This window comes from Miniopterus schreibersii, assembly GCF_964146895.1.
Source record: "Miniopterus schreibersii genome assembly, chromosome: 13".
Taxonomy (NCBI): Eukaryota; Metazoa; Chordata; class Mammalia; order Chiroptera; family Miniopteridae; genus Miniopterus; species Miniopterus schreibersii.
Window position 1 is genome coordinate 54,080,062 of NC_138113.1, and position 16,372 is coordinate 54,096,433.

A 16,372-nucleotide genomic window follows, 5' to 3' on the forward strand; every position below is an offset into this window, starting at 1 on the left:
CAGCTGCCCCAGGACTGTGGGGAGGTGGGATGGTCCTGCCTGACTCAGCCCACAGGGAGTCTTCCCCTTTGGCACCCGGGTTTTAGCTCAATTGTCTCATCGCAGTTTTATTTCCTCCATTTTATTTGTCAATATAAAAATACTCAAATATTTACAACAAATAAATACGCGGGGACACAATAAGTTACACTGTTAGGAGCCCTCCTCCAGGGCTGGGAGAGGATATGCCATATCCACAGCATGCCTACCCTCTCTCCCCCTCCCCCACACCTCTCCTAGCCCTGTAAGAGAGGACAAGTATAAAAGACCAGGAACCCCAGGGCCAAGTGGGAGGCCCCTACCACCCTTCCCCCCAAACACACAGGAGGTTCCGCTCCCTCCCCCAAACCCTGAAAACATTCACAACCCTAGAAGCAGGACTTAGGCCCAACCCAGAGCCCTGCACTGCCCCCCCAGGGGTACGGCACCCTGCCCAGCCCACCCCCATATGTACATCCCTGCCCCTCCTGGGGACAGGTGGGGGTAAGAGAAGCAAAGTGATCGACCCCTTCCCCTTCATAGCTCCAATGACTCACCAGGAGGACCCCAGGCCAAGGGAAGACTCCACAGAAACAGGAAGACTGTCACAAACACACCCATGTGTACACACACACATACACACACACACACACACACACACACACACACATCCATATCTCCAACTTCTGTCTTGAAGTTTTGGCTGCTGGGGTCCCACGTGTCTGTGATTCACAGCCCCTCACAGAGAGGAGGAAGACGCCTTCTGGGCGGCTGGTGCCTTGGTGAGCCACACCAAGTGGCAGTGCCCGTGCTGAGCAGAGCAGGTCCTCATGGGCGGGCGGGTGCTGGGCAGGATCTGTCCCAGTAGAGCAGGTGCCCACGCCATGTCCCTGAGGTAGCTGGTGCCTGTGCAAAAGTAGGAGCCATGGCTCCCAGGCTGCCCCACCAATGTGGTGGGGGTCCCTCATACCGAGGACTCCTCAGGATTGGAGTCTGGCAAGGGCTGGCGCTGATGTAGTTTCCGCCTCAGGTCGTCTGCCAGCTCGGGCAGGGGATGCCCAAGCCCCTCGCCGTGGTCCTCCCCGCCTAGCTGTAAGCGCACATAACCGTTGGCATTTGAGTTCCGCCCACCCCCAAGGTGAAGCCGAGTTGGGGATGGCAGGGGCTGGCCAGGAATGCCAGGAGGCGGGGAAGGGGGCCCAGCCCCAGGTTGGCACCGGGCGTGTCCAGGCACAATCTTGAGGGAGCCATCTGAGTAGTAGTAGCCAACAGGGTCCCAAAGTTTCTCATCAGTCTCGGGGCCAGGACGGAAAGGGGGGCTGGTGGGTTCCTTGGGAAGCTCCAGAGGGTACACCAGGGTCCTCTCTGCCGCCTTGGCACCTTTCTCCAGCTCCTCACGCAGCCTACGGCGCAGTGACAACACGAGCAGCAGCAGCACCAGGCACACGGCCCCCAGGGCCACGACAGCCAGCCACACCAGCCCCAGGTTTTCCAGGGGTGCCCGGGCCTCCAGCGTCAATGAAGGGCCCGCCACCACAGCAACCAGGTAGCCTTCAGCAGCCAGCCGTGTCCCCTGCTCCTCAGAAAAGCAGTGGTAGGCCCCGGAGTGGCGGGGCTGGGCAGCCATCACGACCAAGGCCTGGAGTCGAGCATCATAGAGGAAAGAGCCAGGCTGTTCTGCAGGCAGGTCCCGGCCCCCAAAGGTCCATCGGGCATGGGCAAGGTTGGAAGACAGGCGGCAGGGCAGCACCAGGTCTGTGCCTGCCACCACCGTGATGTTTTTGGGTGTGAGCCTGACTGCAGCAGCTGGGAGAGGAGAGGGAGCAGAGTTAGTGCAGGAAACCCAGGGCCAAGGGGAGTGCAGACACTCCAGCTCTGGCCCACGGCCCATCCCACTGCGAGGACGAAAGACAGCTCACCTTTCTTATTGCCACGGAAGTTGCAGATGCCTGAGGTGTCTGAGACTGTCACTTGCTGGATCAGCAGGGATCTGGTTGGGGAAGCAGGATCCATCAACATCCCCGCTCCAAACTCCTGCCCTCCCCTCCTGGTCCCAACAGGGGCAGAGCCCTGCTCACCCAGAGTGGCCACGCAGGGCCACACAGCGGCTTATATTGACACTCCAGGCGCAGTAGGGGTCCCGAGCGAGGACACAGTCTGCACAGGAGCGGTACTTCACGCAGTCGGCCAGGGGCAGCTGAACCAACTGCGAGCGGGAACCTGCAAACAGCAGCTTCTGCAAGAGAAGCAGTGGGCATAGGAGGGTCAGCCAGGCCCACACACAGCCAGGGCACAGCTGGGACTGCTGAGGGGCAGCACAGGGAAAAAGGGGTCAAAAGAAGGGAGAACTAAGGGTGGAAATCTAAGGACCAAAGAACGAATGGAGGTCTTACTACACGCCAGACACCATCCTAAGCACCTTATAGCCGTGACCTTATTAAAGAGAACAGCAGCCCTGTGGAGCTGAGTATAATCACAGATGCACACACGCACACACAGCTCCAGGCACACACAGCTCCAGTAGAGTATAAATAGTGCAGGAAGTATGTTTTCCGCAAGGCCCAGCAGCCCTCACAATAGTACCAGCATAGCATAAGGTGTTTTCCTGTTTGCATGGTGACCGCCATTCTGTTTTTCAACCAGACTTTCTTTCTACCATTATTCCATGTTCTGGGGAACAATCTGAGCCACGACAGACAGGCGAGCACATGAAAATCTAGGGTGCCATAACAGGACAGAAAAGTGTAAGATGCCTGGAGCACCTCAGGGAAGTGGGAAGGCATGGGGGTCAGGACTGGTGGGCAATGCGGCCAACGCAAGGACCTGGCTATATAAAAGGCCTACGGAGTGCAGGATCCATTAGGAACTCACCCCAAGCTAAGAGACGTGTACTTGAGTGCCTCCCCTGCCCTGAATGGGCCAAACACAAGACTAAAGAAGGTGGAGGAACTGCTGCGGGTGGGGCCTAATTACCTTGCTCCGGGAGAGGACCAGGCTTTTCATGGGCTCCTGGTCAAACACCTGCAGCTCTTCGATCAGGTGGACCCAGGGCCCCAGGCTCACGGCCTTAAGCAGCCAGCCGTCTTCTGGGGGGAGGGGAGGGTTGGGGAAGGACAATTGTAAATGAGAGAGCCCAAGGGCTCTGGGGCACCCCCAGATCACCCTCTCTAGGCACACAGGCCTTCAGCCAGCCTCCAGCAACTAGGTCTGCATGCCCATGTACCTACCTGTGCCAATGAACAGCACTGTATAGGAGGCTCCATCAAGCCCCGTGACCCGGTCAGCCACCACGTGGGTGAAGTTGGTGTCCTTCTTTACGAGCAGGGGCCGGCCCCAGCGAGGTCTCACCTGCTCCTCCAGCAGGGGGTGTTTCTTGATGAAGTTCAGGGTGTTGTCAGGCAGCTCCATAGAACTGCTGTAGCCGTTTTGACGGTGCCAGTCATCAATGCACTAAGGGTTGGGTTTGGGGAACAGTGGTCAGCCTATGGAAATAGCACTGGGGCTGAGGGCAGCAGTGCACCCCTCCCTGGTCAACTCACCGAGCCCGGCCGTGGGCTGGGTAGTGTGTCACTATAGCGGCCCCACTTCTGGGATCGCTCATGGTACTCCTTGAAGGGACCCTCGAACACCCTCTGAATCTCTTCCAACTGGTACTCGCAGACAGCTGACAGGTCCACATCACCCCTGTCACAGCAAGGGAGGACCCCAAGGGTCAGGCTTGGTGTCCACTTTACCCCAGTTCAGGGCATGTAGAGGGAAGGTGGGGCCCAGCATGAAGCAGTCATAGGCACGCACAATGTGGTGGCAGCTCTAAAGTGCCACGGGGGGCAAGGCACTGGCCCATCTCCCACTGGGAGCAGATGCCCAACATCCTCCTTGGCTTCCAGAAAACTGGCCAGCCGGACTCGCCCAGAGGCCTGCACTATAAACCACCGCTAACCTGAAGCCCTGCTCCTCCCCAGCCCCAGTGATTCCTGGCCGGCTCACCATCGTGCCCGAAAAACTGCAAAGAAGGTTGTGTTCTGCCAGGAGGCGTCCTGCAGGGTGTGCAGGGCCTGCAGCTGGTTGAGGTAGAGGCGGCGGTTGGGGGCAGAGCACACCAGGTGTGCCTTCATGAAGGTGGTCCACTTCTTCTGCAGGGTCCGTGCACCCCCCACGTCTCCCTGGCAGATGACAAGGGGACATTGGCGGTCAGCCCTGCCCGGCCGGCAGGGACCCAGTGCTCACCGCTGCAGACTCCTGTACCTTGCAGACTCGGGCCACGCGGGCCACCACCTGCTGCATGTAGCAGTTGTACTCCAATGCCCGCTCGCTGAAGAAGAAGTAGACCTTGTCATCGTCCCCGGTGAAGCTCCCCACGCTCTCTGGGATGTAGGCGGAGCCGACAAAATGAGGCTCTAAGGGAAGGGGAGGAGGCTTAGCCAGGCCCTAGGAGTGCCTTCCCCTGCAAAGCTCCCCCAGTCCCCATGCCAGCTCCTCGGCGCTCACCATTGAGCCAGAAGGCCAGGTACTCCGTCTTCATGGGATGGTGGCGCCCCAAGTTACGCAGGATAATGGGCTCTGTGCCCAGGAAGTTGTTGAGTGTGGCCGAGTACAGCTCACCGTCTACGGAGACAGAGGGTCAGCCAGGCCAGAGAGATGAAGGTACTCAGGCCACATAGCCCTGGATGGGAACGAGTCCTGGGGGACACCCCAGCCTACAGCGGGGTGGGCCACTCACCCACAAGGAGGCCAGTGTGGCCCTTAGCTGGGTCATAGGGGCACTTCCCCTTTCCATCCTCAAAGGCTCCGCGCTCCAAGGTGAAGGTGACCATGTCCTGGGGCAGGGAAGAGACAGAGAGTGAGATGCAGAAGGCCTGGCATCCAGAGCAGCACCAGGAGGGCAGCAGGAAAGTGCAGCACTCACGATGTAGGCACACTTGGGCTGGAAGGCGTAGGTGCCACACACGTACAGGTGGGATGCATTGTATGGCTGTAGGAAGCGGATGAAGTTGAAACACTCCGTCTGGGGAGAAAAATGGATCCAGTTAAAAGACGAGGGCCAGAGCCAAGCCGGTGCAGCTCAGTGGTTGAGCATCGACCTAGGATCCAGGAGATTGTGGTTTGATTCTGGGTCAGGGCACATGCCCAGGTTGCGGGCTCGATCCCCAGTCAGGGGTGTGCAGGAAGCGGCTGAGCAATGACTCTCTTAACATTGATGTTTCTCTCTCTCTCTCTCTCCCCCTCCCTTCCTCTCTTTGAAATCAATTAAAAACAAAAAAAGACGAGGTCCAGAGAAGGGACACAACAGACTGAGATCAGACCGGTACTGAAACAAAGGGAGCCCTGGACAGAGAGCCCAGCCAGGGGGAGCCCTGTCCCCCACCTCAGTTCGTCCCAAGCACCCACCTGGTTACTCTTCCCTTTCTGGATGCAGTCGGTCTTCTTCTCCACAGAAGCGGCCCATGAGATCTGGGGACAAGGAAGGGGCACATCAGCAACGTCACAGGTATAGACTGAGCACGTGCCCAAGCATGGCCTGTGGCAGCCACATGAAACACCAAGTGACAGTACATGGTCCTCGCTCCCTGGGATCTTACTTCAGTGGAGGACATAGGCCCCAAACGGCCCCATGGTAGCAGAACTCAGTGAGTGCTGCAGATGCTAAGGCAACTCTCACACTCTGCCAAAGGTAGCCTTGCAGACCCAGCAAGATTCCCAAAGGACAGCTTGACCAAGAGAAGCCTCTGGGGTCCTGCCTGTCACCTGCCTGTATGCCTCCCACTCCCCCACTTCTCACCACTCCTTGCAGCTCCATAGCCTCCACGCTGAAGGCAAACAGGGCCTCCCGGGCCCCCACATACAGGAGCCCGGTCTGCTCGGTGAGGGTCAGCGTCAGAAAGTCCTGAATGCCCGTTTGGGAGAATCGCCGCACCACGGGAGCAAGCTCTGCAGGGACAAGACGGCAGTGAGCAAGGCTGTGGATGGACAGGCCTTCCTAGGGCTCCAGGCACCCACCCCCCAACCAGTCTTCCTCTATACCAGAAATTTTCAACCACTGTGCCGCAAGGATTTTTAAAACATGCAATACCTGACTAGTCAGGGGCATTGACCTCTTTTCCCTTAGATTGTTAAATTAAAAAATGACAACAGGCAACATAACAATAGCCATCCTGTGTGAACGAATCCAAATTATACCTGGCTTTTTGTCAGATTGGCAAAAAATACAATATAATTTTAGTAATTAGTTTTTGTGTGCCATGAGATGAAGAAGGTTGAAAATCACTGCTCTATAACAATGGTCTCCTGGGTCTGCTTGTCCTTGATCCCCAAATTAGGGCTAGCACCCCACAAACAATGCAGCCCAGTGCCCTGACTGGCAATAAAGGGCATTTCCTGAATTGCCGCCTGGCGGACAGCTCCTGTGGGCCTCCTTGGCCTTTTCCAGCCTGGGAGGAGGCACATCTGAGCTGAGGAGGAAGGAAGGATATCTCAGCCACAGCTTCCGGCCAGAGGAAGCCATCAGACTTATGGCTGCCACTCTTAGGGTCAGCAGCACCCCTGGCTGCAGAGCTGGGCACTTTTCCTTCCCAGCTTCTGCAGTTGCCTCTTCCATCTTTGCTCTGCTGCCCTCTGCCCACATCAGAGTACAGCCAGACCCCCACCCCTGACCCAGCAGGGCAAGACATACAGAAGTTGTGAGTGCTCCCTGTCTTAGGAAACCCTCCACTCCACTCAAACAAATCCAGGCTGCCAGAGAAACCAGCACAATTGGCCACTGGTACAGGCAGGGATGGCAGGGAAAACCAGAGGCTGGGACCAGAGATAGTGCAGGGAAACCAGAGCCTGCGAGGGCTGAGAAGCCTTGCTGCCATTCACCATGCAGGGCACTACGACATTCATATAGTCACTGGATCTCTATGTTGGCTCCCAAGATAGCTGCTGACCTGTCCTCAGGGTCCCCTAAACCAGCTTAGTCTTTGGGGCCAAAGATGGGCCCAGACACAGGCTGGTAAGGGAGGGCTTTATTAGCACCTGAGTGCAGCCTGTGGGAGGTGAGCTCATCCCAGGTCCCCAGAGTGCAGGGATGATACAAACACCTGACATCACCTCTTGGTACAGGTGTGTGCGCACACACAGTAAGGGATATCAGGTCCTCTGTCCTCCCACATGAGCACGTGCACATACATACCCATCTAGGGCCTCCAAGCAGCAAGACTATCAGGGCAGCAGAAGGGGTCTATTAGAGTTGATAAGGAGGCTCCTAGGGGGAGAGCTAGAAAGACTTGGGGGGCAACCTTGGCTTCATGCTTATGCTGGTTCAGATTTCTCTCACTAGACTCTCAGTGAGTGACAATTTCAGGAGTGAGGCATGGGGAGGGTGATGCAGAATGGTCCTTCTCCCTTGCACAATGGGGACTGCCCAGTCCTAAGCATCAGAGGCAGGGGACAGCCCAGGTCCTGAGCTGGACTACGAGTTCTAAGTCCCTAGAGCGACTCAGTCACACTTCTTAGAAAGCTGGGTCACATGCATCGGTGTGCCTTGAGCCTGACAGCAGAATAAAGCTGGCACATTCTAGGGGGCAGCCCCTTGGCATCTCTCTTTCTTCCCTCAGCAGCCACTCCGGGCCCCTCCGTGCAAACTGGTCTGTCTCCTCCGACTTCAGACACTCACCCCCAGAAGATACGGTCTTCCGGGGCACCAGGTTCCACCACACCTCAGCCCCAATGCCCAGGCCCCACAGCCCCGCTGCCAGCAGCCAGACAGCCCAGTGTGGGGCCATGGCCCACGCCCCGGCTCTAAGCTCCAGGCCAGCTGCCCTGCTGGGGGAAAAGAAATGGGTCAGAATCATAGCCAGAGCAAACAGACTGGAAGGCACTTACAGGACAGAAGACCTGACCAGGCCCCCCCAGGAGTGCCCCAACCCCTGCCTTGCTCAGTCAGAGTCCCAGTCGCCTCATACCTGGCCTCAGCCCCCAGGCCTCCAGAGGACCATGGGGTCTCCCTGAAGGGGTGCAGCTGTTAGTTGAGAGAGAAGACACTCCAAGAAACCTCCTCTGGCCTCCAGGCCCTCCCCCACTCCCTCTCCTCAACAGGAAGTTGTTTAAGAAAATAAAAGAGGACCCCTCCCCCACACTCAGGCCTGACAGATTCGATGATTTCTTAAAATAACCTCTGGAAGCAAGGCTTGACCCTACTGGGGCTTCAGCAGCCTAAGACCTAATTCTGAGACGTGAACTCCTTAGCAGGGTGAGAGGGTATGTGGTGGGTGGGCGGTGGGGGCGCTCGGTGCATCAGGCTCGGGGGTCCTGCCCCAGCCTGTCCCCTCCCCCAGCGCAGACAATGGCGGGGCAGAACCCGAAACCCCGCTCTACACCAAAAGGGCTGAAGCAGTCCGGGGGCTGAAGGGGCCCCGCTTCCCGAGGCCCCTTTGTTGCCTAAGAAGGGAGGCAGGAAGTGGGTGGGATGGGCGTGGAAGTGACCAGCGCCTCCTCCGTTCCTCGAACTGCCTCCGAGGGAAGCTGCCCCTCGGGCTTGGGTCGGTGGGACAGGAGCCGCGCTGGGTCTGATCCCCCGGCGGCGCCCTCAGGGGCGGCGGGCCCGGGCAGGGGCGCGATGGGGCTCCCAGTAAACCGCGGGGGGGACAGCGCAGGGTCCGACGAGCCTTCCCACTCGGGGATCGCGCCCCCCGCCCGGCCAGGCCATCTGGGTTCATTTCCGCCGCTCCAGGCCTACAAGGCCAGGCGTACAGACACAGAACCCGGGGACCTGTTCACCCCAAAACAAAGGGTCCCCGCCAAGACCCCGTCCCTGCCCCCCATCCCCTCCCCCAGCTCGGGGATTTGAATGCAAACAAAGCAGCGGCGCAGGGAGCGTGCGGGAGACAGGCCTGCGGACGCCCCCTGTCGGCCTAGGACCCAGCGCGGGAAGGGCGGGGGACTAGGGACACGCTCACCCTGTCGGTCCCCAATACCCCCTAGCCCTCCCTCTGCCCCTTACCCCAGGCTGGGCCGGACTCCGCGGCGCGCTCGGGTGCGCCGCCGCCACCAGCTCCTCCCAGGGAAATCGGGGCGGCCCCGGGGTGAGTGCTGGGGCGCAGGGTCCCGGCGGTGGCCCCTCGCCCTTGCCCACCCCGAACGGCGGCAGCAGGGCGAGCGCTACAGCCGGGGACAGGGCGGCCGGCTGAGCTCGGGAGCTGGCTTTCCAGGACACCCCGCCTCCCGGGCGGAACGGGCGGGGGGCCACGGCGGGGAAATCCGATCCCACAACATTGGCCTCGGTCCAAGCCCGCCCCAAACTTTCCATCGGGGTGGAGGAGCTGGGAGCAGCTCGGGGGCCTGGAGAGGATCCCGGCCGCGGACCCGACAGCACGAGAGACCCCTCCTCTTAGCCCCGCTCCCCGGACTAGTCCTCGCCTCCGGACCCTCTGGCTGCGGGCACTGCTGGCCCAGCTCCAAACCCCCGCGGGGGGCGCAGGAAGGATCGCGAGCGGACAGCTGTCCCCCACTGCCCTTCCCTGCGTCCCTAGATCCTGTCCCTCGCGTGAGGCGGCCCCTGCCCGGGTCGGGGGACAAAGCAGCGCTCCGGGGCTCCGCGGCTTGGGTCGCGCGCCGCCCTGGCCTCACTCACCTCCTGCTCGCGCTGGAGTCCCCGGGCGCCGCCCTCACGCTCGGCTCCCACCCCGAGCCGCCCCCGCGCGCGCCTCCTCCGCGGCCCGAGTGTCACAGCCGCTCGGTCCGAGCTCGGCTCGGCGCCCCTGAGCTCGGGCTCCGCGCGCCACCGCGGCGGGCGCCGGCTCTTTCTCTTACGGCCGCACTCCGCCCTCCCCTGACGTCAGCCGGGGGGGTTCGGGCGGAGGCCGAGGGCGGGCCCCGAAGGCCGGCCCAGGAGGGGGCTGCGACCCGCCCGCCCCGCTCGGCGCCCCGGGGTTCAGCCCCACTCCCGGCATTGTCAGGGGGAAGCGGACTCACCCGGCCTCTCCGAAGGTCTCCCAGGCCCACCGCGGGCTGGGCGGCCGGGCTCGGGAAGGGGCCTCGGGGCGAGTGTCCGAAAGAGGGGCGCAGGGGAAACCTGGCTTCTCCTCAGGACAGACCGGAGTGGTCTGCCTTTTGGCCCCGACGCCCACTGGCCCCTGCAATCAGACTGCACGGGCCTCCCCAGCCAGGAAGACCCCTGTCTGCGAGACACCGGCCCTTGCTTTTCGCGCTACAGGCACAGGGACCCACTCGGCGCCCCTTGCCCAGCTCCCGGTGACCACCTTCTATCCTGAGGGCACAGGGCCTACCCCCAGAAAATGACTCCTTTTGTGCCACTGATACGCTGAATAACAAGTGACATGAGCTCTGATGTTCAGATGAAAGGGGCTGAGGGCAGCAACGCTGGAGAAGATCTACCACCTCCAGAACCGCCGGTCTCCGCCCTCAGCCGCTCGGAGAAGTAACTGGTAGCTCTGGCCTCCTGGATGTGCTGGGGTGTCCTTGCCAGCTAGTCCTCCAAACTGGGAATGTGGCACCTGGAGACAGATGCCACTTCCTGGCCAGGGGCAGAGGGCAGAGGTGAAGAGACAGGCCCAGAGGCTAGGGTGGTTGCTTTAAGCCACCTGCAGCCCTGCGGGGTTGGAACACTTTAGGGCCCCATCAGCAGATCTGGATTATAAATCAGTCCAGACAGAAGCTTTTGTTCTGGGTTAAAACTTGGCATCTAAAGAGCAGAGACCAGAAGAGTAGTGGAGATAACTGGGGAGGCAGCTCAGTTTGGATTCAGTAACAACTGGGTCTTTGCTGGTGCACATAAAGGCCCGTTCTCCCCGCCGGCCAAAGCCACATTTCCCGGCTCCTTTCCACCAGAGAAAAAGCTGTGTGGCTGTGGAGATGCTGGAGATAGGGAGCAAACCAGCCAGCTATTAGCATGGGCTGGGCAGTAGGCTTTCTGCCTCAGCAGACAGGGAGGGAGAGGAAGTGTGTGACCCCAGTAGAGTCATGCCCAGTGTCTATTTAAATGGAGGTGACCAGATATGCAGACCCCCTCACCTTTGTTCTGTACTGTAGACTTTGCGACCTGCCTCCACTACATTTTCTTTCACTCCACCCTGAGGACCGCTTTTGTAAAAGTAGGTATTGTTTTTCCCATTTCGTAGATAAAATGAGTCTCAGAGAGACCTGCCTGAAGTCACATAGATATGAACAAGGTCAGAATGTTCAATCAGGCCCTGGGACTCAAAATCTATCTTTCCACTAAGTCACAGTGGGTGCTGATAACTTTTAGCTCCCAAATGCTCCATTTCCTGCTGTTTTTCCTCACCTTCCAGCCCCTCCCCCCCACTAGGTGTGAGGGTTACCAGGCAGAGACTTGAGCTCCTGGCTCCACCTGCAACATAGCCCCAGTGGAAAGTTTCAAAAGCTGGTTTGGTTTCAGTGGCAGGGACAGTCTTCCATACCCCAAGGTAGGCTTCTGTGTTCTAATAACACATTCCAAAGAGCCCGTCCCTACCAAAGGCTCCCCAAAGATAGGGCTGCAGCTCCCCACACCCCTTTCCCACCTGCGCCCATTTCCGTCTAGGCTCTGTTCATTTCCAGTACTGGCCTTTTCCGTGGGGGGGTGAGCAGGGGATAGTTTCCTGCATGACTACTTGCTCATGATTCATACTTTTTAATATAAGCACAACTAGTCAAAAATGAGGATTTCTGGTTCTTAAATTAAGAGAAAATTTACACCAAAGCAAAAAAAGAAAGGCTCTTGTATCTATCAATCTCCTTGGGGTCTGTCTGGCATATTCTGTGGAGGGTGCCCACCCTCAGCCTCAAACTCTGACACTCCTACTTGCCCCCTGTAACTCAGCTGCTGAGGCCACGTCAAAGAAAGACAGAGGCACTAAACGCCTTCTGAGGCTTGCTCAGGATGCACTGGCAGCTGAGGCTCGCCCCAGGGGTGGGCCCAGGAGTCATACCTGAAAAACAAAGCTCCTCTCTCCCCCACACATGGGTCCTGTGCCATAGTAGCCCTCATTTAGGCTCCTTACCCCCTAGCTCTTCTGAGACAGCTTTGTGACAGGAGGGGCCAGGCTTCACACAGGGGTTCTCCACTCAACACTGCCTGGCTACTTCCCGGGAAGCCTGGGGCTGCTCTCAACCCACAGGGGGAAATGAGAAAGCCTGGGTCAGCCACCCTTCAGGGATCTGAGGGCCTAGGGGCTGAGGTCAGTAGGGACATAGGAAAAGGACTTCCTCTCTACTTCCTCCTGAAGGAGAGTTATCAAAGCCACCCACCTGGGAAGCCTTTCCCTTCCCAGCCCCTCCCTGCCACCATCACCAAAAGGAAGCAGGAAAACATCCGTCATCACAGCCCCGGATGCTGCTTTTCCAGAGGCTTCAGTCAGGATATCCCTCAGCCTTTCCCCAGGGGCTCTATCTGGAAAGGGCAAGTGGTGCCCGGACCAGCACCACTGTAGAATTCTTGGTCTAGAGCAGGCTGAGTTTCTAACTGGTCCCAGGCTAGTTATAGAAGATCTGGTCTGCTCCTGGCCAGTTCCAGAGAGGGCCCATTACACATCCCAGGGGATGGTGTACGCCCTTGGGTGACCTCAAACTGCACACCTCTGCTCAGGTTACAGCTAGGTCTCTGGAGGGACTGAGTCGTCACCAACACCTCTTCTCTCCTTGGTGTCTATTTCTCTCTGGGGGATGAGTGTGTTTGGGGCAGTGCAAGAGAACCAGGACTGGGGAGCAGGGCTCCAGACGTCTCCGCTAAAGGACAGCTCCATCCCTTTCTCAGAGCCACAGAGAGACCTGGAAACTCCCCAGTTCAACCCCTTAGACCTCCCAACTCCTTCTCTGCCCTTGGCAGTGAAACAAAGAAGGGAAATTACAAAGGTGATTTCCAGGTTTCCAGAGCAAACTGAATGGTTGTGGATTAACTGCCAGGATGAGCAGTGTCAGAAGCAGGCAGCCCTGAGGGAGGGTGCAGGAGGCTGGCTCTTTTATCGGAGTATCTCAGGCCTACCTAATGCCCCTGGGGCCTCAGTGGTACCTTGGCCAAGGGGACCTGTGATGTGGCCAGGAACAGAAACTAGAACTCAGTCAAGTCACCTGGGCAGCCAAGTGACCCTGGCAGAGGATTTCTTCCACCTCTCACTTGGCAAAGGCTGCAAGGTAGGGAGGCGTCCTGCATGGTACCCAGTCCTCTGAATTATAGATGCCCCCTAGCTCCTAGCATTCTGGGGTCCCAGAGAGGGAGGCACTGTGTCTTAATCAGGCCCAAGAAGTGATGGGGTACACTATGGGTCTACAAATTGAGCTAGTTGCTCTGAAGGTCCTTTATTTTGGGGGAACCTCTCTCCTAATTAGCCCACCTTCCCCTGACCTCAGTTGCTTGAAAGAGCAAAGGAGAGAGACACGTCAGCAGAGAAAATCTAAGCACCCGCCATGGTGACGCTCCACTGGTAGACATTAGGGCTGAACTGAGGAGTAGGCACAGACTAGTTGGGCAGGGGTCATCCTTTGCTTCCTATCTACTTCTGTGGCCCCTGCAAAACCCCATCCCAACCTGGGAGGAGTCAGGAGGGGCAAGAGACTAGAAATGGATTCTCACGATTGGAGGAGTGGAGAGAGGGAGAAAACAGACACCCAGGGGTGTCCTGGGGGTATGGAAGAACCACTTGATTCTCAAGGGGAACAGGTTTAAGACATCCAGCATCCTGTTAGGGATCAGCACCCACAAAACTCACCTCGGGTAAGGCTGAGGGAAGCAAAACCAGTATCAGGCATGGCCCTAAGTCTGGGGAGTTGATTTCAGAGCTCAAGAGTAAACTGAACTAAGTGTAAGTACAGCTTTGATCCACTGTCTCACTCTGGGGATCCTTCCCAAGGGGTGAGGGAGAGTGAGGAGTGGTCCCAGACTGGGTCCAAACACATGCTTCCCATCCTGGCTGCAGGGGGTTTCTAGGGCCACAGGAACAACTGGTCCTCCTTGGAGATTTACACACAGCCCTCTGCTGCAGGGCAGCAGGGCCCAAGCCCCAGTCACATGACTGTCCGAGGTGAGTATTCAGCAAACTGGACGCTGAGCACGGGACCTCAAGACAGGGATTGCAGGAAATCATCTGAACCGCTGATGTGAAATTAGACTTTAGTGTGCACAAAGAAACCTCACATTAGCGACAGAGAGAGGAAGGAGGGCGGGAGGACTGTGGCCCTGGAAGGCCTTGGGTGAAGAGGACAGCCAGGCGGGTGGGGAGGGAGAGCTGGGGGAGGGGTGGTGGGCAGGCAGGGAGAGGCAGCATCCCTTGCCACTGGGGGCCAGGGCAGTGATGGAGGCAGGCTCTTGCGTCATCAGACTGGTCTTCCTCTGGCCTCTATTCTTTGCCTCCTCCAGGTCCATGGGTCCTGATCACTCCCTGCCAGAGCCAAGAGCCCTGGGCCACCCCTGCCCCGCTCCATTAGATGTCTTCCCAGGGGCTGAAGTGCTGGGCCTGTGGCAAGGTGAAAAACACGGTGTGGTTACCCTGGGCCCTGATGCTCCCTGGTTCTCCAGTGCCCATTCAACATCCACGACAGCCCTCCCCTGTGCCAGGTGCTGAGTGACAGGACTCCTGGGGCTTAGCCCAGGCAAGGGCAGCTGGGCAGCCGGCCACACAAGCACATCTCTGCCTGGGCTCCCTCCCCTCGCTGCTGCTCGCTGCTCACAGTCCCAGGGAGGTGTGAAAGAAAGGTGGGCCTGCCTCCTGGCTTGGCCAGGCCACAAATCACTTTTTTTTCTTTTCATGACAAACATGGTTTCCCACCAAAAGACTAGTGTGATCTAGTTCCTTGGGGACTGAGGGTGAGGTTTACTCTCCAGCTTTCTCAGGGACTTGCGAAATCTGAGACCCAAGCCACAGCCTGTGGCAACGTGTCAGCCCCAAGTCAGAGGTTACAGGGAAAGGACAAGCAGAGAGAAGGCAGAGGAAAGGCAAGTGGGAGGCAAGGAGCACTGTGGAGGGTGGGTGCTCATCTCTGCTAAGGGCTGGGGACCCAGAAGGGAAGTGCCCCTAAGCCAGCTAGAGCTGCTCTCGTTGGAGGGCTGGAGGCCAGAGGGCGGATGCCAAGGCAGGGCTGGACTGTGCGCTAGTCTGCAGGCGTGGGTGCCAGGCTGGCCCTGCGCCCTGGTTCCGACATTTACACTCTGCCCGTCTGTGTGACAGGGCAAACACGCTATTTAACCTCTCAGTGACTCTGGTTAGCTTCTCCTCTGTGAAATGGGGTCATAATAATACTTGTTTCATGGGGGTTATGTGGATTCATGTAGAAAAGGGCTTTGTTCAATAAATATTAGCTATGAATAGTATCACCTCGAGTCTGAGAAAATGAGGGTGTGAAGGTTGATGCTACAGAAGCCAGAGGGACCAGGGCAGCCTGGGAGTGTCGTCCTAGCTTCAGGCCTGCAGGATAAGCAGGCAGGGGTGGACAGCTGTTGCCTCTGGTGCCCTTTCCTGGCGCTGCTCTGGCCCAGGATCTCCCCTCTCCAGGGCAAAGTTTCTCTTTGCATCTGCTCAGGGGAGGCTCCTCTGTATCTCACACCACATACCCGCATTGGGTATCTGACTGGATAGGAATGCTGAAGGTCCTCCAGGCACCTCCCCTCCCCCCACAGGCCCTCTCCACCCCTTTCCCAGCCAGAAACTCAGCAGCTGCTGTGGGGGTGGACATGCTCTGGCTCTGGTCAGCTGCTTGACCACTTCCCTCCCCTCCCAGGTCCGGAGGCTAGAGGGGGCACCACCTGGGGCCGGCAATGGGACAGCAGCTCCTGCCAGCGGATGTAGGTCTGGGTAGCCAGGTCCTTGAGTTTGGTCCGGTGCATGGCCTGGGGGCTCTCCCGGATGTGGGTGCTGATGTGACGGTCCAACTGCATGCATAGCAGCTGCAGCTCCCCCTGCAGAGGCGACCATGGAGGGCACAGAGCCCAGCACATCCACAGTGGGAGGAGAGGTGGAGCGAAGTCAGAGGAGGAGAGGGATACATGAGAGTGACTGCTCAGAAGTTGGGCGGGAAAGGGAGGAGAGGGACAGGGCAAGTGCTGGGGGCACATGTCAGTAACCCTTGAGAAGGCCCCGTGGGATGCTGGGAGAAGGGAGAGGCCCGCTTCCTTCTCAGCCCTTCTTTGCAGTTCCTGACAGCAGGCTGGGCTCCACCCCAGCCGACTGTAGCCCAGTCTCTCGGGAGGCTCACCCACTGGTCTGGAGTAATGTCTTGGCAGCTGACCACCACCCCAGCAAGTGTCAAGAGGCTGTGACACAGGTAGCACACCTGGAGAGAGAACACAGGAGACAGGAGTCCCTAAGTCCCTCTACCCCAGTCCTCAGTCCCAGGCCCTGCAGGGTGAGGGCTGGGCTTCCAGCCA

The 16,372-nt window shown here is 58.6% G+C and overlaps 2 protein-coding genes across 6 annotated transcripts in view; both read right to left on the reverse strand.

Moving 5' to 3' along the window:
• Positions 1-101: 101 nt before the first annotated feature.
• On the reverse strand, positions 102-9,822 carry SEMA4C (semaphorin 4C). 5 transcript variants are annotated; one of them, XM_081157073.1, is made up of 15 exons: positions 9,629-9,822; positions 7,673-7,818; positions 5,798-5,946; positions 5,407-5,469; positions 4,925-5,023; positions 4,739-4,835; positions 4,507-4,623; positions 4,264-4,415; positions 4,006-4,181; positions 3,558-3,702; positions 3,246-3,468; positions 2,992-3,104; positions 2,097-2,254; positions 1,938-2,008; positions 102-1,824 (listed from the first exon to the last, which is right to left on the reverse strand). In XM_081157073.1, exons 2-15 carry the CDS (start codon positions 7,779-7,781, stop codon positions 983-985), a joined length of 2,514 nt encoding a protein of 837 aa, XP_081013199.1. In that variant the 5' UTR covers positions 7,782-7,818; positions 9,629-9,822; the 3' UTR covers positions 102-982. The 5 variants fall into 5 exon arrangements, with proteins under 5 accessions (XP_081013199.1, XP_081013203.1, XP_081013201.1 ...); XM_081157077.1 differs by having other exon boundaries at positions 7,673-7,821; positions 9,629-9,719; XM_081157075.1 differs by lacking the exon at positions 9,629-9,822 and adding an exon at positions 8,999-9,082 and having other exon boundaries at positions 7,673-7,821.
• Positions 9,823-14,112: 4,290 nt separating this feature from the next.
• The window catches only part of FAM178B (family with sequence similarity 178 member B), a gene marked incomplete at its 5' end in the record, with an annotated part of 84,325 nt that continues 82,065 nt past the window's right edge, over positions 14,113-16,372 (reverse strand). The window contains 3 exons of the mRNA XM_081156441.1: positions 14,113-14,465; positions 15,752-15,904; positions 16,201-16,278. Of these exons, the coding sequence (XP_081012567.1) occupies positions 14,433-14,465; positions 15,752-15,904; positions 16,201-16,278 (264 nt within the window). The 3' untranslated portion in view covers positions 14,113-14,432. The remainder of the gene's footprint in view (positions 14,466-15,751; positions 15,905-16,200; positions 16,279-16,372) is intronic.